At 52.5% G+C, this 14012-nt stretch overlaps 1 protein-coding gene across 1 annotated transcript in view; it reads right to left on the reverse strand.

Moving 5' to 3' along the window:
* The window catches only part of srgap2 (SLIT-ROBO Rho GTPase activating protein 2), a 233121-nt gene that overhangs the window by 12903 nt on the left and 206206 nt on the right, over positions 1 to 14012 (reverse strand). Inside the window, exons 17-18 of the mRNA XM_070859279.1 lie at positions 11914 to 12138; positions 10740 to 10819 (exon numbers count right to left, since the gene is read on the reverse strand). Of these exons, the coding sequence (XP_070715380.1) occupies positions 10740 to 10819; positions 11914 to 12138 (305 nt within the window). The remainder of the gene's footprint in view (positions 1 to 10739; positions 10820 to 11913; positions 12139 to 14012) is intronic.

Consider the following 14012-nt stretch of genomic DNA (forward strand, 5'->3'; position numbering starts at 1 on the left):
CTACCAGTGTGTAAAATCCATGGCTATGGGAGAGGGGAAATCCCTTGCTGGACACACATAGTTCTGTGATAACTGTGAGTCAATGCGATCGTCTCCCTGCCAATCTTTCCCCTCCTTTGCTGGTTCCAGCAGCCATCTTCATGTGCGGGACTAAGCCACTTGCCCTGTGTCAATAGTTATCCCTCAACCAACATAATTAAAATACAGACAATCTGGTCATCGTCACAGTGCAGGTTGTGGGATCTTACATACAAAATAGGTGCACGAGTAGGCCATTCAGTCCTTCGAGCCTGCATCACCATTCAATAAGATCATGGCTGATCATTCCCTCAGTACCCCTTTCCTGCTTTCTCTCCAGACCCCTTGATCCCTTTAGCCGTAAGGGCCATATCTAACTCCCTCTTGAATATATCCAATAAACTGGCATCAACAACACTCTGCGGCAGGGAATTCCACAGGATAACAACTCTCTGGGTGAAGAAGTTTCTCCTCATCTCAGTCCTAAAAGGCTTACCCCTTATCCTTAGACTGTGTCCTCTGGTTCTGGACTTCCCCAACATCGGGAACATTCTTTCTGCATCTAACCTGTCCAGTCCCGTCAGAATTTTATGTTTCTATGAGATCCCCTCTCATCCTTCAAAACTCCAGTAAATACAAGCCCAGTCGATCCAGTCTCCCCTCATATGTCAGTCCTGCCATCCCGGGAATCAGTCTGGTGAACCTTCGCTGTGCTCCCTCAATAGCAAGAACGTCCTTCCTCAGATTAGGAGACCAAAACTGAATATAATATTCCAGGTGTGGCCTCACCAAGGCCCAGTACAACTGCAGTAAGACCTCCCTGCTCCTATACTCAAATCCCCTAGCTATGAAGGCTAACATACCATTTGCCTTCTTCACCGCCTGCTGTACCTGCATGCCAACTTTCAATGACTGATGTACCATGACACCCAGGTCTCGTTGCACCTCCCCATTTCCTAATCTGCCGCCATTCAGATAATATTCTGCCTTCGTGTTTTTGCACCCAAAGTGGATAACATCACATTTATCCACATTATACTGCATCTGTCATGCATTTGCCCACTCACCTAACCTGTCCAAGTCACCCTGCAGCCTCTTAGCGTCCTCCTCACAGCTTACACCGCCACTCAGATTAGTGTCATCTGCAAACTTGGAGATATTACACTCAATTCCTTCATCTAAATCATTAATGTATATTGTAAAGAGCTGGGGTCCCAGCACTGAGCCCTGCGGCACCCCACTAGTCACTGACTGCCATTCTGAAAAGGACCCGTTTATCTACATTACAACAGTGCAAAAGTACGCCATTGGCTGTAAATCGCTTTGGGAGGTCCGAAGGTCGTGAAAGACGCAATAGTGTCAGCCGTGGCTCAGTGGGCAGCATACTCGCCTCTGGGTCAGAAGGTCGTGGTTCAAGTCCCACTCCAGGGACCTGAGCACAAATATCTAGGCTGACACTCCAGTGCAGTGCTGAGAGAATGCCACACTGTCGGAGGAGCAGTACTGAGGGAGCGCTGCACTGTCGGAGGGGCAGTACTGAGGGAGTGCTGTATTGTTGGAGGGGCAGTACTGAGGGAACGCTGCACTGTCGGAGGTGCTGTCTTTCAGATGAGACATTAAACCGAGGCCCCGTCTGCCCTCTCAAGTGGATGTAAACGATCCCATGGCACTATTTCGAAGAAGAGCAGGGGAATTATCCGCGGTGTCCTGGGGCCAATATTTATCCCTCAATCAACATAACAAAAAAACAGGTCACCATCACATTGCTGTGTGTGGGAGCTTGCTGTGCGCAAATTGGCTGCCGCGTTTCCTACATTCTTCACCCAGAGAGTGGTGAACCTGTGGAATTCTCTACCACAGAAAGTTATTGAGGCCAATTCACTATATATATTCAAAAAGGAGTTAGATGAAGTCCTTACTACTAAGGGGATCAAGGGGTATGGCGAGAAAGCAGGAATGGGGTACTGAAGTTGCATGTTCAGTCATGAACTCATTGAATGGCGGTGCAGGCTAGAAGGGCCGAATGGCCTATTCCTGCACCTATTTTCTATGTTTCTATTACAACAGTGAGTACACTCCAAATGTGCTTTGAGACGCCCGGTAGTCATGAAAGGCGCTATATAAATGCAAGTCTTTTCTTTTAAGCCATTTATCCTGGGTCAATATCTATCCCTCAATCAACATAATGACCAGATCGTCTGTATTCTAGTTATCACATTGCTGGTTGTGGGATCTTGCTGTGTTTCCTACATTACAACAGTGCATAAAAGTAGGCCATTGGTTGTAAAGCACTTTGAGACGTCCTGAGGTCGGGAAAGGCGCTATATAAATGCAAATAATGTTTTAAGCGGAGAGTGTAGGCACACTACATATCCACCACCAAAGCCAAAATCAATTCTGTTTTCACCTGGCCTCCGCGGACTTGTATTTCCAAGCATGAAACTGTGCCTGGAGATGTGATGGGTGGGAATGCTAGCTGATTTCTCCCTGACCTCGCCAAAGGGGCAGAGGCCAATCCCCACACCCCTAATGCCATCCCTGGCTTGGACCGGCAACTGAAGACGGGATCTTGCTGCTGTGTGCAGCTCCGCCACTGTCTGAGCCGCTTATCGAGAGTCCTTCGGAGCAGTGCCATCATTTGTGACACGTGGGGGGACAGCCAGCCTAAATATAACCGCTGTCCTGTGGAATTGTGGGTTTGTATAGCACATGGAGACAGAAGACCAAATATGATAATCATTGACCACAAACAAAATCGAAATGATAAATAATTATTAATTTTTTTTTAAAGATATAGTTATAAATGTTTGGGGTCAATTTGAACCTGTGCCCCCGGTGAGACTGGCCGCCCCACTCTACATTCCACTGAAATCAATGGCAGCCGACCTGTTTGCACCAGTTTCCCATCGGGCGGGTCAGAGTAAAATCGCCTCGAGAATATTGCTCGCACCCCCACGATTCAGAGAAGTGGAGTTAAGCACTGGCCAGGTCAGTCCCTGTTGGTGAGCCAAGGCTGACAGATCGGCAACATGCACACTTGCACACTTGCATACACACACATCTCCGTCCTGCCAACTGACGGCGAGACAATGCGGAATGGAACTGGGCTGCCCAGAGTAACTCATTCACTGTCTGCATCGGGAGAGGAACTAAAGAAAACAAACCGTGCTGTAAGAGGGTCAGCCCTGTCTTCAGGGTAGGTCAATTAGCTGAAAAACCGCCTTGTTTGTGCTGCTAAACTGCACGTCAGAACATCACATGGCTCTGCGCACAGTGTAACACAGCGACTCTGCACAGCAGCTCAGTGACCCCAGACATCACAGGCACATACCCGCATGCAGATCCGCACACACACCCACTACCCCTCCCCCATCGGAGATTCCCCAAGTGCCAAGAGCAGGAAGGACGGAGGCAAGAATTCCAACTATCCCAGACAGCTTTCAGTAAAGGATAAAATGTATAATTCTGAAAGTAGCGCGGCTTTACTGAAACAAAAGGGAAGCAGCCTCGAGGGCTCGAATCCCCCTCTCAGCTTGTGTGACGGGGCAGCTGCAGACAAGCCCCCCGTGGCTGTGTGATACCCAATATCCTCAGCTCCTCCCGGGGCCCTGGCACTGGGCCCAGTTCTGGAAGAGGCTCCGGGGGATGGAGTGGAACAGTAACCCTTCCCAGATCTTCCACTACAACAACAATGTGCTCATACAGCCCGAGGAGCTTCTCAGGAGTGTAAATCAGACAAACGCTCACACCGAGCCATATAAGGAGCTATCAGGTCAGGTGGCCAAAAGTTTGGTCAAAGATGTAGGTTTTAAGGAGTCTTAAAGGAGGAGAGAGAAATGCAGAAGTTTAGGGAGGGAATTCCAGAGCTTAGGGCGTCAAAAGCTGAAGGAACGCCGTCAATGGTGGAGCGATGGAAATCGGGGATGAATTACAGGAGTGCAGAGATCTCGGGAGGTTGTGGGACTGGAGGAGATTACAGAGATAGGGAGGGGCGAGGCCATGGAGGGATTTGAAAATAAGAGTTTTAAAATCAAGGTGTTGCTGGACCGGGAGCCAATGTAGGTCAGCGAGCACAGGGGGTGATGGGTGAGTGGGACTTAGTGCGAGTTAGGACACGGGGCAGCGAGCACAGGGGGTGATGGGTGAGTGGGACTTAGTGCGAGTTAGGACACGGGCAGTGAGCACAGGGGGTGATGGGTGAGCGGGACTTGGTGCGAGTTAGGACACGGGGCAGCGAGCACAGGGGGTGATGGGTGAGTGGGACTCGGTGCGAGTTAGGACACGGGGCAGCGAGCACAGGGGTGATGGGTGAGTGGGACTCGGTGCGAGTTAGGACACGGGGCAGCGAGCACAGGGGGTGATGGGTGAGTGGGACTTAGTGCGAGTTAGGACACGGGCAGCGAGCACAGGGGGTGATGGGGACTTGGTGCGAGTTAGGACACGGGGCAGCAGTTTTGGATGAGCTCAAATTTATGGAGGGTGGAGGGTGGAAGGTGGGAGGCCGGCCAGGAGAGCGTTGGAACTGTCGAGTTTGGAGGTAACAAAGGCGCGGATGAGGGTTTCAACAGCAGATAGGTTGAGGCTGGGGCAGAGATGTTACGGAGGTGGAAGTAGGCTGCAATCAGGCTCAATCACACTGCCTCGGGCTCCCAACTCTCTCCTTCTCCCCTCTAAACTATGGAAGTCCTCACCTCCCTTGGCCTTCGCTGCCTCGTCCCCTAACCAGCACTCCTTTATTATCCTCGACCTCTGGCCTGGCCTGTCGTGGTGCGACTGGCCCTTCACTTAGGCCCCTCAATTAAAGAAAGCCCTTCTCATGTTTACCAGTTTAGCAACCCTTTACTCCTTTAGCACAGGTCTCGAACTCACGGGCTCTGGACCAGCAGCTCTCTGGAAGAATCGCGATGATGAGAACAATGAAAGCAGAGGTGACATTTATACCATCAAAGTGATCCCGTGCTCCCATGATCCCATGTGATTGCACCAGAGAGGGTACAGGGGAGATTTACCAGGAGAATTTTAGCGATGAGGAAAGATTGGATAGGCTGGGGTTGTTTTCTTAGGAACAGAGGAGGCTGAGGGGAGACCTTATTGAGGTGTTTAAAATGATGAGGGGCCTGGATAGAGTGGATAGGAAGGACCTATTTCCCTTGGCAGAGGGGTCAACAACCAGGGGGCATAGATTTAAAGTAATTGGGGGGAGGTTTAGAGGGGATTTGAGGGGAAATATTTTCACCCAGAGGGTGGTGGGGTCTGGAACTCACTGCCTGAAAGGGTGGTAGAGGCAAAAAATCTCATCACATTTACAAAGTACTTGGATGTGCCCCTTGAAGTGCTGTAACCTGCAGGACTACGGACCGAGAGCTGGATAATGGGATTAGGCTGGGTAGCTTTGTTGGCTGGCGTGGACACGATGGGTCGAAATGGCCTCCTGTGATGTAAATTTCTATGATTCTATGATTCAATGTTCCCAGCTGTGTGCAAATCACGGTCCCAGAGTGCAGATTCCCCGAGGTGCTCTCCCCCCAGCACTGCCCCATCGCAGGATCACACCTATAGTACAATCACACCGACACGTGCTGTCAAAGCACTGTCTCTGGGCCGGGAAGCGCTGTTACACCACAGGGTACAGTGATGTTTTACAGCAGCAGGTTTAAGCCGTTAGGATGAATCAACACAGCTCAATCATACTTCCGCTGTCTCGCCATTACCCAGCACACTCATCGACTTAATTCTAGAATTGATCTGTAATTCTCCGTTCTTCAGTTTATGAGCCCATAACTGTAATGTATGCATCTGTGAGTGTGCTCAGGCTTGTAGAGCTGTTGAGGTGGGAGTGGCTTAGCCAGTCATGTGATGTTCACAAGACTCAATAAAACCCCAGCCAGTTGGGTTCGGGGGATCCACGATGGGGCAGGTGGTTGTGAGCCTGGTGGATGAACTGGTAATGTGTCGTGTGATTGTTAAAACTTTGCTAATAAATCAACTAGTTCTTAATAGCAATGTGTTGCTATGAATTCTTAAACAAAGAACCCATGAAGCAAATACATTACACTAACTAAGGCTGAGAATTAAAAGGTGCAGCAGTGAGGGGGCGCTGCCCCTTCGCAGGATCAGCCATGGAAACACAGATTCTAACCAAAGTCCCTCCCCGAGTGTGCAGCAGCCCGAACCCAAAGCCCTTGGTGTTTTGGCTCAGGTCCATTGAAAGGCTTAGTGAGTGAAGGTGGCACATTTTCACACATCTCCACTTAACGCACCAATAAACCCCTCCCGCTGACAGCCCGTGTTTGAAGTCTTTCCCCTTTCTTATTATTCAACACATCAATTTTTCTTTTTTTAAACATCTTCAGTGAGTGGGCTCTGCTCGGTTTAATGTGTTCCTCATTCGAGGGATAGGGCACACATTTCTTTTAACCAATTCTCACCTGAATAGAGGAAAATGCAGCCAGGAATTCCCGACAAATTCAGGGTCACAAGAACATTAGGAACAGGAGGAGGCCATTCAGCCCTTCAACCCTGCTCAACATTCCTCGTAAGCTGTGCGGCCAGTGATTCCGCACAATCGTCGCATTCGCGGTATTTTGGATGGTCTGTGCAGACATTAGAGGGGCCGCACAGGGCCAAACACAATTACAGAGCACAATGGCCCTGCTTCACCACCCAATCAGATCATGGCTGATCTGCACCTCAGCTCCATTTACCCACATGCTCCCTATCCCTCGATACCCTAACTTAACAAAACTCTACCGATCTCAGTCTCGAAAGCTCCAATTGATCCCCAGTACCCTCAGCTGCTTGGGGGAAGAGAGTTCCTTTCGATGTTTTAATGCTGCTCCCTTACAGTTTGGATTTTAATATGTCAGCTGTGGCTCAGTGGGTAGCACTTTCGCCTCTGAGTCAGAAGGTTGTGGGTTTAAGTCCCACTCCAGGGACCTGAGCACAAGAATCTCGGCTAACCCAACTCTAGTGTAGTACTAATGTAGTGCTGCACTGTCGGAGGTGCTGTCTTTCGGCTGAGACATTAAACCGAGGCCCCGTCTGCGCTCTCAGGCAGGTGTAAAAGATCCCATGGCCCTATTTGGAAGAAGAGCAGGGGAGTTCTCTCCGGTGTCCTGGGGCCAATATTTATCCTTCATTCAACATAACAAAAACAAATTGTCTGGGTCATTAACACATTGCTGTGTGTGGGAGCTTGCTGTGTCATAATTGGCTGCCACGTTTCCCACATTACAACAGTGACTACACTCCAAAAGTACTTCATTGGCTGTAAAGCGCTTTGAGACGTCCGGTGGTTGTAAAAGGCGCTATATAAATGCAAGTCTTTCTTTCTTTTTAATATGGAGTCCAATCCCATCATTAGAGCTCACAGACCGGGAGAATCCCTGGGATTGGCTCCTGCCTCTCTGGAAGGGGCGTGGAAATGGAGGCAAAGAGGGAGCAGATCGGAGTAATTTTCCAGCCACCATGTCCAGCGTGCTTCTCCCGGAACCCCTCCTCCTCCACGCCCCAGTTTGGAACCTGATACAGGGAGAGCGCGGAGCGGTGGGATCGGTTTTGGGTTATCTCCAGCAAAGTGCCGACAGTGGCACGATGGGCCGAATGGCCTCCATGTGTGCTGTAAACTTCCACGGACCTCTGCTAACACAGGTTTCAATTGTTTCTGTGGCAGCTCAGGACTGGACCACTGGACAGTGAAGTGCTCTGGGGGACGTGGATAAATCACACATTCAGTCCGTGCACAAAATAAGGGGATCATTTAACCGCATTGGATACAGGAGCCGTGTAAATAAACAGAGGCTGTGAGTCTAACTCTGCTCTCCAGTGCCAGAAACTGAAGTTTATTTAGGTTTAGAAATGGCATGCAGTCTGTTCCCTCAGTCCCACTGAAGCTGGTGCTGAGCATGGAGAGGGAGAGCGAGAGGGATATTATTCTCAAACATTCACACAGCACTGGTGTCTATGCTGCGAGATTTGGTCTGGTCAGGAACTGAGTCATTCTGGTCGACAGCCCCACCTCCCGCAGACCAAGGTCTACACGTTAGGAAAAGACTCCCTGTGGCCATTTCCCTCTCGCTAAAGAAAGCGGAACAGGCAGCGAGAGCGGGAAGGACACCTGCAGCACATCTGTAATGCAGACAGAAATATTCATGGTGCACGGCAGACAGAAAGGGATCAAATAGGAGGAGAGTGTCAACTGGTCTCAATGTCTCTATTCTGGGGGTGGGACGGAGATAAGCTGCCCGATCACAGTGCCTCAGACTGGGAAGTGAGCACGTGTGAATGGCAGCTGTGGCCAGGAGCAGGGAGCCTGTGATGCCCAGCACAGGTCATTACCCTGCCAAAGCTGGTTTGCAAACCTGCCTGTGTGGCAAACCTGCTGCAAATATCATCACTCCCAGGGACCCCCTTAAAATACCGTCACTCCCAGGGAACCCCTGCAAATATCGTCACTCCCAGGGACTCCCTGCAAATACTGACACTCCCAGGGACCTCCTGTAAATACTGACACACTCCCAGGGACCTCCTGTAAATACTGACACACTCCCGGGACCCCCTGTAAATACTGACACACTCCCAGGGACCCCCTGTAAATACTCACAACTCCCGGAGACCCCCTGTAAATACTGACACACTCCCAGGGACCCCCTGTAAATACTGACACATTCCCGGGGACCCCCTGTAAATACTGACACACTCCAGGGGACCCCCTGTAAATACTGACACACTCCCGGGGACCCTCAGTAAATACTGACATTCCCAGGGACTCCCTGTAAATAATGATACTCCCAGGGACCCCCTGTAAATACTGACACACTCCTTAGGATCCCCTGTAAATACTGACACACTCCCAGGGACCCCCTGTAAATACTGACACTCCCAGGGACCCCCTGCAAATACTGACACACTCCCAGGAACCCCCTGCAAATACTGACACACTCCCAGGGACCCCCTGCAAATACTGACACACTCCCAGGGACCCCCTGCAAATACTGACACACTCCCAGGGACCCCCTGCAAATACTGACACACTCCCGGGGACCCCCTGTAAATACTGACACACCCCCAGGGACCCCCTGTAAATACTGACACTCCCAGGGACCCCCTGCAAATACTGACACACTCCCAGGAACCCCCTGCAAATACTGACACACTCCCAGGGACCCCCTGCAAATACTGACACACTCCCAGGGACCCCCTGCAAATACTGACACACTCCCAGGGACCCCCTGCAAATACTGACACACTCCCGGGGACCCCCTGTAAATACTGACACACCCCCAGGGACCCCCTGTAAATACTGACACTCCCAGGGACCCCTACAAATACCGACACTCCCTGGGACCGCTGTAAATATGCTAACTCAGCTGGCCCAGCTATACTGAGGTAATATTTCATGTCCACATTAGTCGCACCATTTATTATTATACTTTATATACAATCATTTGGATTTACCTTTATTGTATAAACCATTGCAAGTCACTCCAGCACTTGGAGAGTTAGGGGAGTGACAGAAAGTGGGGTTAGAAGCTGGGTCCCAGGAGACAGTAGAGAGGGGTGAGGGTATAGGCAGGGAGCTCCTGAGAGTGCAGTGATTGAAGGCTCCCACTGTCACCAATGGTGCACTGGACAACATTCAGATTTACAGGCCCATACTTTACTGAGGCATAAACACCAACAGGCAAACAGAAAACTGCACCCCCCCACCCCTGCTACCCCCAACTATAAAATGACAAAGCCTCCCGATACCGATAGGTAGTACTCAGTGATTATCAAGCATTCATCCACTTTGCTGTATAAATCCTGCCTGATTCGTAACCTTCAAGCCAACATTTCTGTTAATTTAACAACACTAGTCTGATCTATACAGCAGCACATTTTTCATCTCTATTATATGTCACACTTTTTATTTTGTTCCTGGGATGTGGGCGTTGCTGGCCAGGCCGGCATTTATTGCCCATCCCTAATTGCCCCTTGAGAAGGTGGTGGTGAGCCGCCTTCTTGAACCGCTGCAGTCCGTGTGGTGAAGGTGCTCCCACAGTGCTGTTAGGGAGGGAGTTCCAGGATTGTGACCCAGCGACGATGAAGGAACGGCCGATATATTTCCCAGTCAGGATGGTGTGCGACTGGGAGGGGAATGTGGAGGTGGTGGTGTTCCCATGCGCCTGCTGCCCTTGTCCTTCGAGGTGTTTTTTCCCCCCAATTACATCGGTCAAGTGCCTTGCGGCGTTTTTCAATGCTGACGGTGTGGTATATGTGGTATAATGGCAGAAAAGCAGCAATATCATGGGGGCCCCATCACCTCCAAGATCCCCATCAAATCATACACCATTTCGATGTGGACATAGATCACCGCTCCTTCATTGGCACTGTGTCAATATCCTGAAATTCCTACCTGACAACATTCTGGGAGCTTGGCCACTGCGGTTTTTCCTGGTGGAACCAGTGCCAGGCAGTAGTGCGAGTTTGTCCTGAGCCACTTGCCATCTCTCCTCTCCACAATCCCGTGATGCAGCTGCCCAGAGTGCACTTCATTGGTGCTCCCACATGCCCTGGCCCCTCCAGCCCCTGCCCCTCCTCCCCTCACCCCCACTCCACCACCTCCCCCTGCCCTCCCAACCGCCTGCTCCCCCACCCTGCCTTCCCCAGCCCTCCCCTCCACCTGCACCCTAACCCCTCCATCGTGGATCTGAATATCAAGAGAACGGCCGGCAACCTACCATCGTCACTGGTGTGAGGTTCCGTTCCAATATCCTGCACAACATCTTCGACAGAGGCAGGGTCCCCGTGAGGGCTCTCACTGAAAAATAAAAGCACTTGGAAATTAGGTGAAAATATAACGCCTGTGTGCGTGCTGACTGCGTGCCGGCGAGCTGAATGGAAGGAAGGGGCGGGTGTGGGGCAGCCCGCTCGCGGGCGAGGAATCCGGCAAGGCCTGGGGTCCTGGAGGCCAGGCTGATCTGAAATAACTTCACCGGCTCTTGCCTGCCAACCGGCCAAATTCACTGCCTGGCCGGCAGCAGGCTGCGGCTGTGGGAATGGTGCTGGGCCATCAGTGGAAGGAGAGCTCGGCGGGAGTTCGGGGTGGGGGTGGGGGCGATCTCCTGGCCCTCCAGCCCCACAAGCTGTGCTGAAAGGGATCTTTAATGCTTACCTTGGCCAGTTGGCGCCTCCTGTCTGGGATTGGTTGCCGGGCATGTGTCAGCGGGGATGAGGAAGAATTTCTTCTCTCAGGGGGTCGTGAATCTTTGGAATTCTCTGCCCCAGAGAGCTGTGGAGGCTGGGTCATTGAATATATTTAAGGTGGAGATAGACAGATTTTTGAACGATAAGGGAGTGAAGGGTTATGGGGAGCGGGCAGGGAAGTGGAGCTGAGGCCAGGATCAGATCAGCCATGATCTTATTGAATGGCGGAGCAGGCTCGTGGGGCCGCATGGCCGATTCCTGCTCCTATTTCTTGTGTTCTTATGTTACCCGCGACATTCGGTTAATTTTACATAGTGATGACGATGATGCCATCGGGTCGCGACTTACGAATGTTAACAAGGCCCCGGCCTGCCTTGTCGATGGCCTGATTCGAGGCAGTAAAAGTGTAAAGGCCCGGGTCGGCAGGGGGTTGGGCCAGGAGATAGAATGTTTGAATTTGAACGCCCTCCTCCCCCTCCCCCGCCAAACACCATTGGCAGTGGGGCCTTGATTCAGCTGATGTCCCATTCCCGCACACTTTCCCCAGTGGTCATGGGCCAGTGATCAGGAGCAGGAAAGCTGGTGAGTTCCGCCCGGCGCTCTGGCTGGTGATCGAGCCTGGGATCTTCCCACACTGACCGAGGAACCCAGGCAGGGAGTATCCAAACCTTCTAAGGACAGAACTAGGCAGCAAGGCCAAAGACTCACCAGTAATCCTCTCCTGTCAGCCCCTTGTCGTACAAGGGGCCTTCCAGCTCCTTGTGTCCTGGGAGGATGGTGTCGTGGTGCAGGATGATGGATTTGATCAGCTCGTTGACATGGGCCTGGCAGGACACCTGGTCATGGCCCTCGGGCACGGACATCAGGGTGGGCCCGAAGCAGATGGCCAGGTTGTACGGGTCCATCATGTTCTCCTCACTGAACTGGGACAAGCTTCACAGGAAAAAAAACACAGAAAATGGTGTTTCTCTTTCCCATCAATAAATTCAATATGGGAGGAGGAGATATGAGGGGAAAGGGAGAGGGGAGAGAAGGAGGGAGAGAGGAGAGCGAGAAGGAGGGTGAGAGGAGAGAGAGAGAAGGAGGGCGAGAGGAGAGAGAAGGAGGGAGGGAGGAGAGAGAGAAGGAGGGAGGATGAGGGAGGGGGAGAGAGGAGGAGGGGGGGAGGGAGCAGAGAGAAGGTGGGAAAGAGAGAGCAGGGAGAGAGAAGGGGGGAGGGGGAAAGGGGAGAAGGAGAGGGGCAGAGAGGAGAGAACACGGGGAGGAAAGGAGGATCAGGGGAGGGAGAAGGTCGGGTGAGCGGGGGGGATAGGGAGAGAGGAGGGGCAGTTGGGGTAGAGAGAGGCATTCAACCTATTGCTCCCTGGTAGAGATTGCCACATGTGCAGGAATCCACTCGAACACAAGCACTGCTGTGAGTTGTGTCTCGATCAAATTCGTTCAGCTGCTTTGATTTTGGTTCCAGCTCTCCGCGGTGCCAGAGGTGCTGCGTTACCGTGTGTGCAACACATCTGGCCTGACTGTGAGCGAAGAAACACATGGCACCAATTCAGTCGAGCATAAAATGATTTTCTGTACAAGAAGAGTGCCGGGGAATGGAACACTGTCCCATCAAACTGTCCCTCAGTACTGCTCCTCCGACAGTGCGGCACTCCCTCAGTACTGCCCCTCCGACAGTGCAGCACTCCCTCAGTACTGCCCCTCCGACAGTGCAGCACTCCCTCAGTACTGCCCCTCCGACAGTGCGGCGCTCCCTCAGTACTGCCCCTCCGACAGTGCAGCGCTCCCTCAGTACTGCCCCTCCGACAGTGCAGCGCTCCCTCAGTACTGCCCCTCCGACAGTGCGGCGCTCCCTCAGTACTGCCCCTCCGACAGTGCAGCACTCCCTCAGTACTGCCCCTCCGACAGTGCGGCACTCCCTCAGTACTGCCCCTCCGACAGTGCAGCACTCCCTCAGTACTGCCCCTCCGACAGTGCGGCACTCCCTCAGTACTGCCCCTCCGACAGTGCGGCACTCCCTCAGTACTGCCCCTCCGACAGTGCAACGTTCCCTCAGTACTGCCCCTCCGACAGTGCGGCGCTCCCTCAGTACTGCCCCTCCGACAGTGCAACGTTCCCTCAGTACTGCCCCTCCGACAGTGCGGCGCTCCCTCAGTACTGCCCCTCCGACAGTGCGGCGCTCCCTCAGTACTGCCCCTCCGACAGTGCGGCGCTCCCTCAGTACTGCCCCTCCGACAGTACGGCGCTCCCTCAGTACTGCCCCTCCGACAGTGCGGCGTTCCCTCAGTACTGCCCCTCTGACAGTGCAGCACTCCCTCAGTACTGCCCCTCCGACAGTGCGGTGCTCCATCAGTACTGCCTCTCCGACAGTGCGGCACTCCCTCAGTACTGCCCCTCCGACAGTGCGGCGCTCCCTCAGTACTGCCCCTCCGACAGTGCGGTGCTCCCTCAGTACTGCCCCTCCGACAGTGCGGCGCTCCATCAGTACTGCCCCTCCGACAGTGCGGCGCTCCCTCAGTACTGCCCCTCCGACGGTGCGGTGCTCCCTCAGTACTGCCCCTCCGACAGTGCGGCGCTCCATCAGTACTGCCTCTCCGACAGTGCGGCACTCCCTCAGTACTGCATTATGTGCTCAAGTGCTGCAGTGAGGATTTCCCCAAAGCTTCTGAAGCTAAACCGAGACAAGATTTAGCCTTAAACCCTCACTTGGTAAAATATATATCATGGAATTCTCTTTCAATGCAACACGGAGGTTGTTTACTGCAAGCAGCCTATGGGGTGAGGCAAGATCCCAGAGCAGTAAGAGA

This window comes from Pristiophorus japonicus, chromosome 17 (genome assembly GCF_044704955.1).
Source record: "Pristiophorus japonicus isolate sPriJap1 chromosome 17, sPriJap1.hap1, whole genome shotgun sequence".
Taxonomy (NCBI): domain Eukaryota; kingdom Metazoa; phylum Chordata; class Chondrichthyes; family Pristiophoridae; genus Pristiophorus; species Pristiophorus japonicus.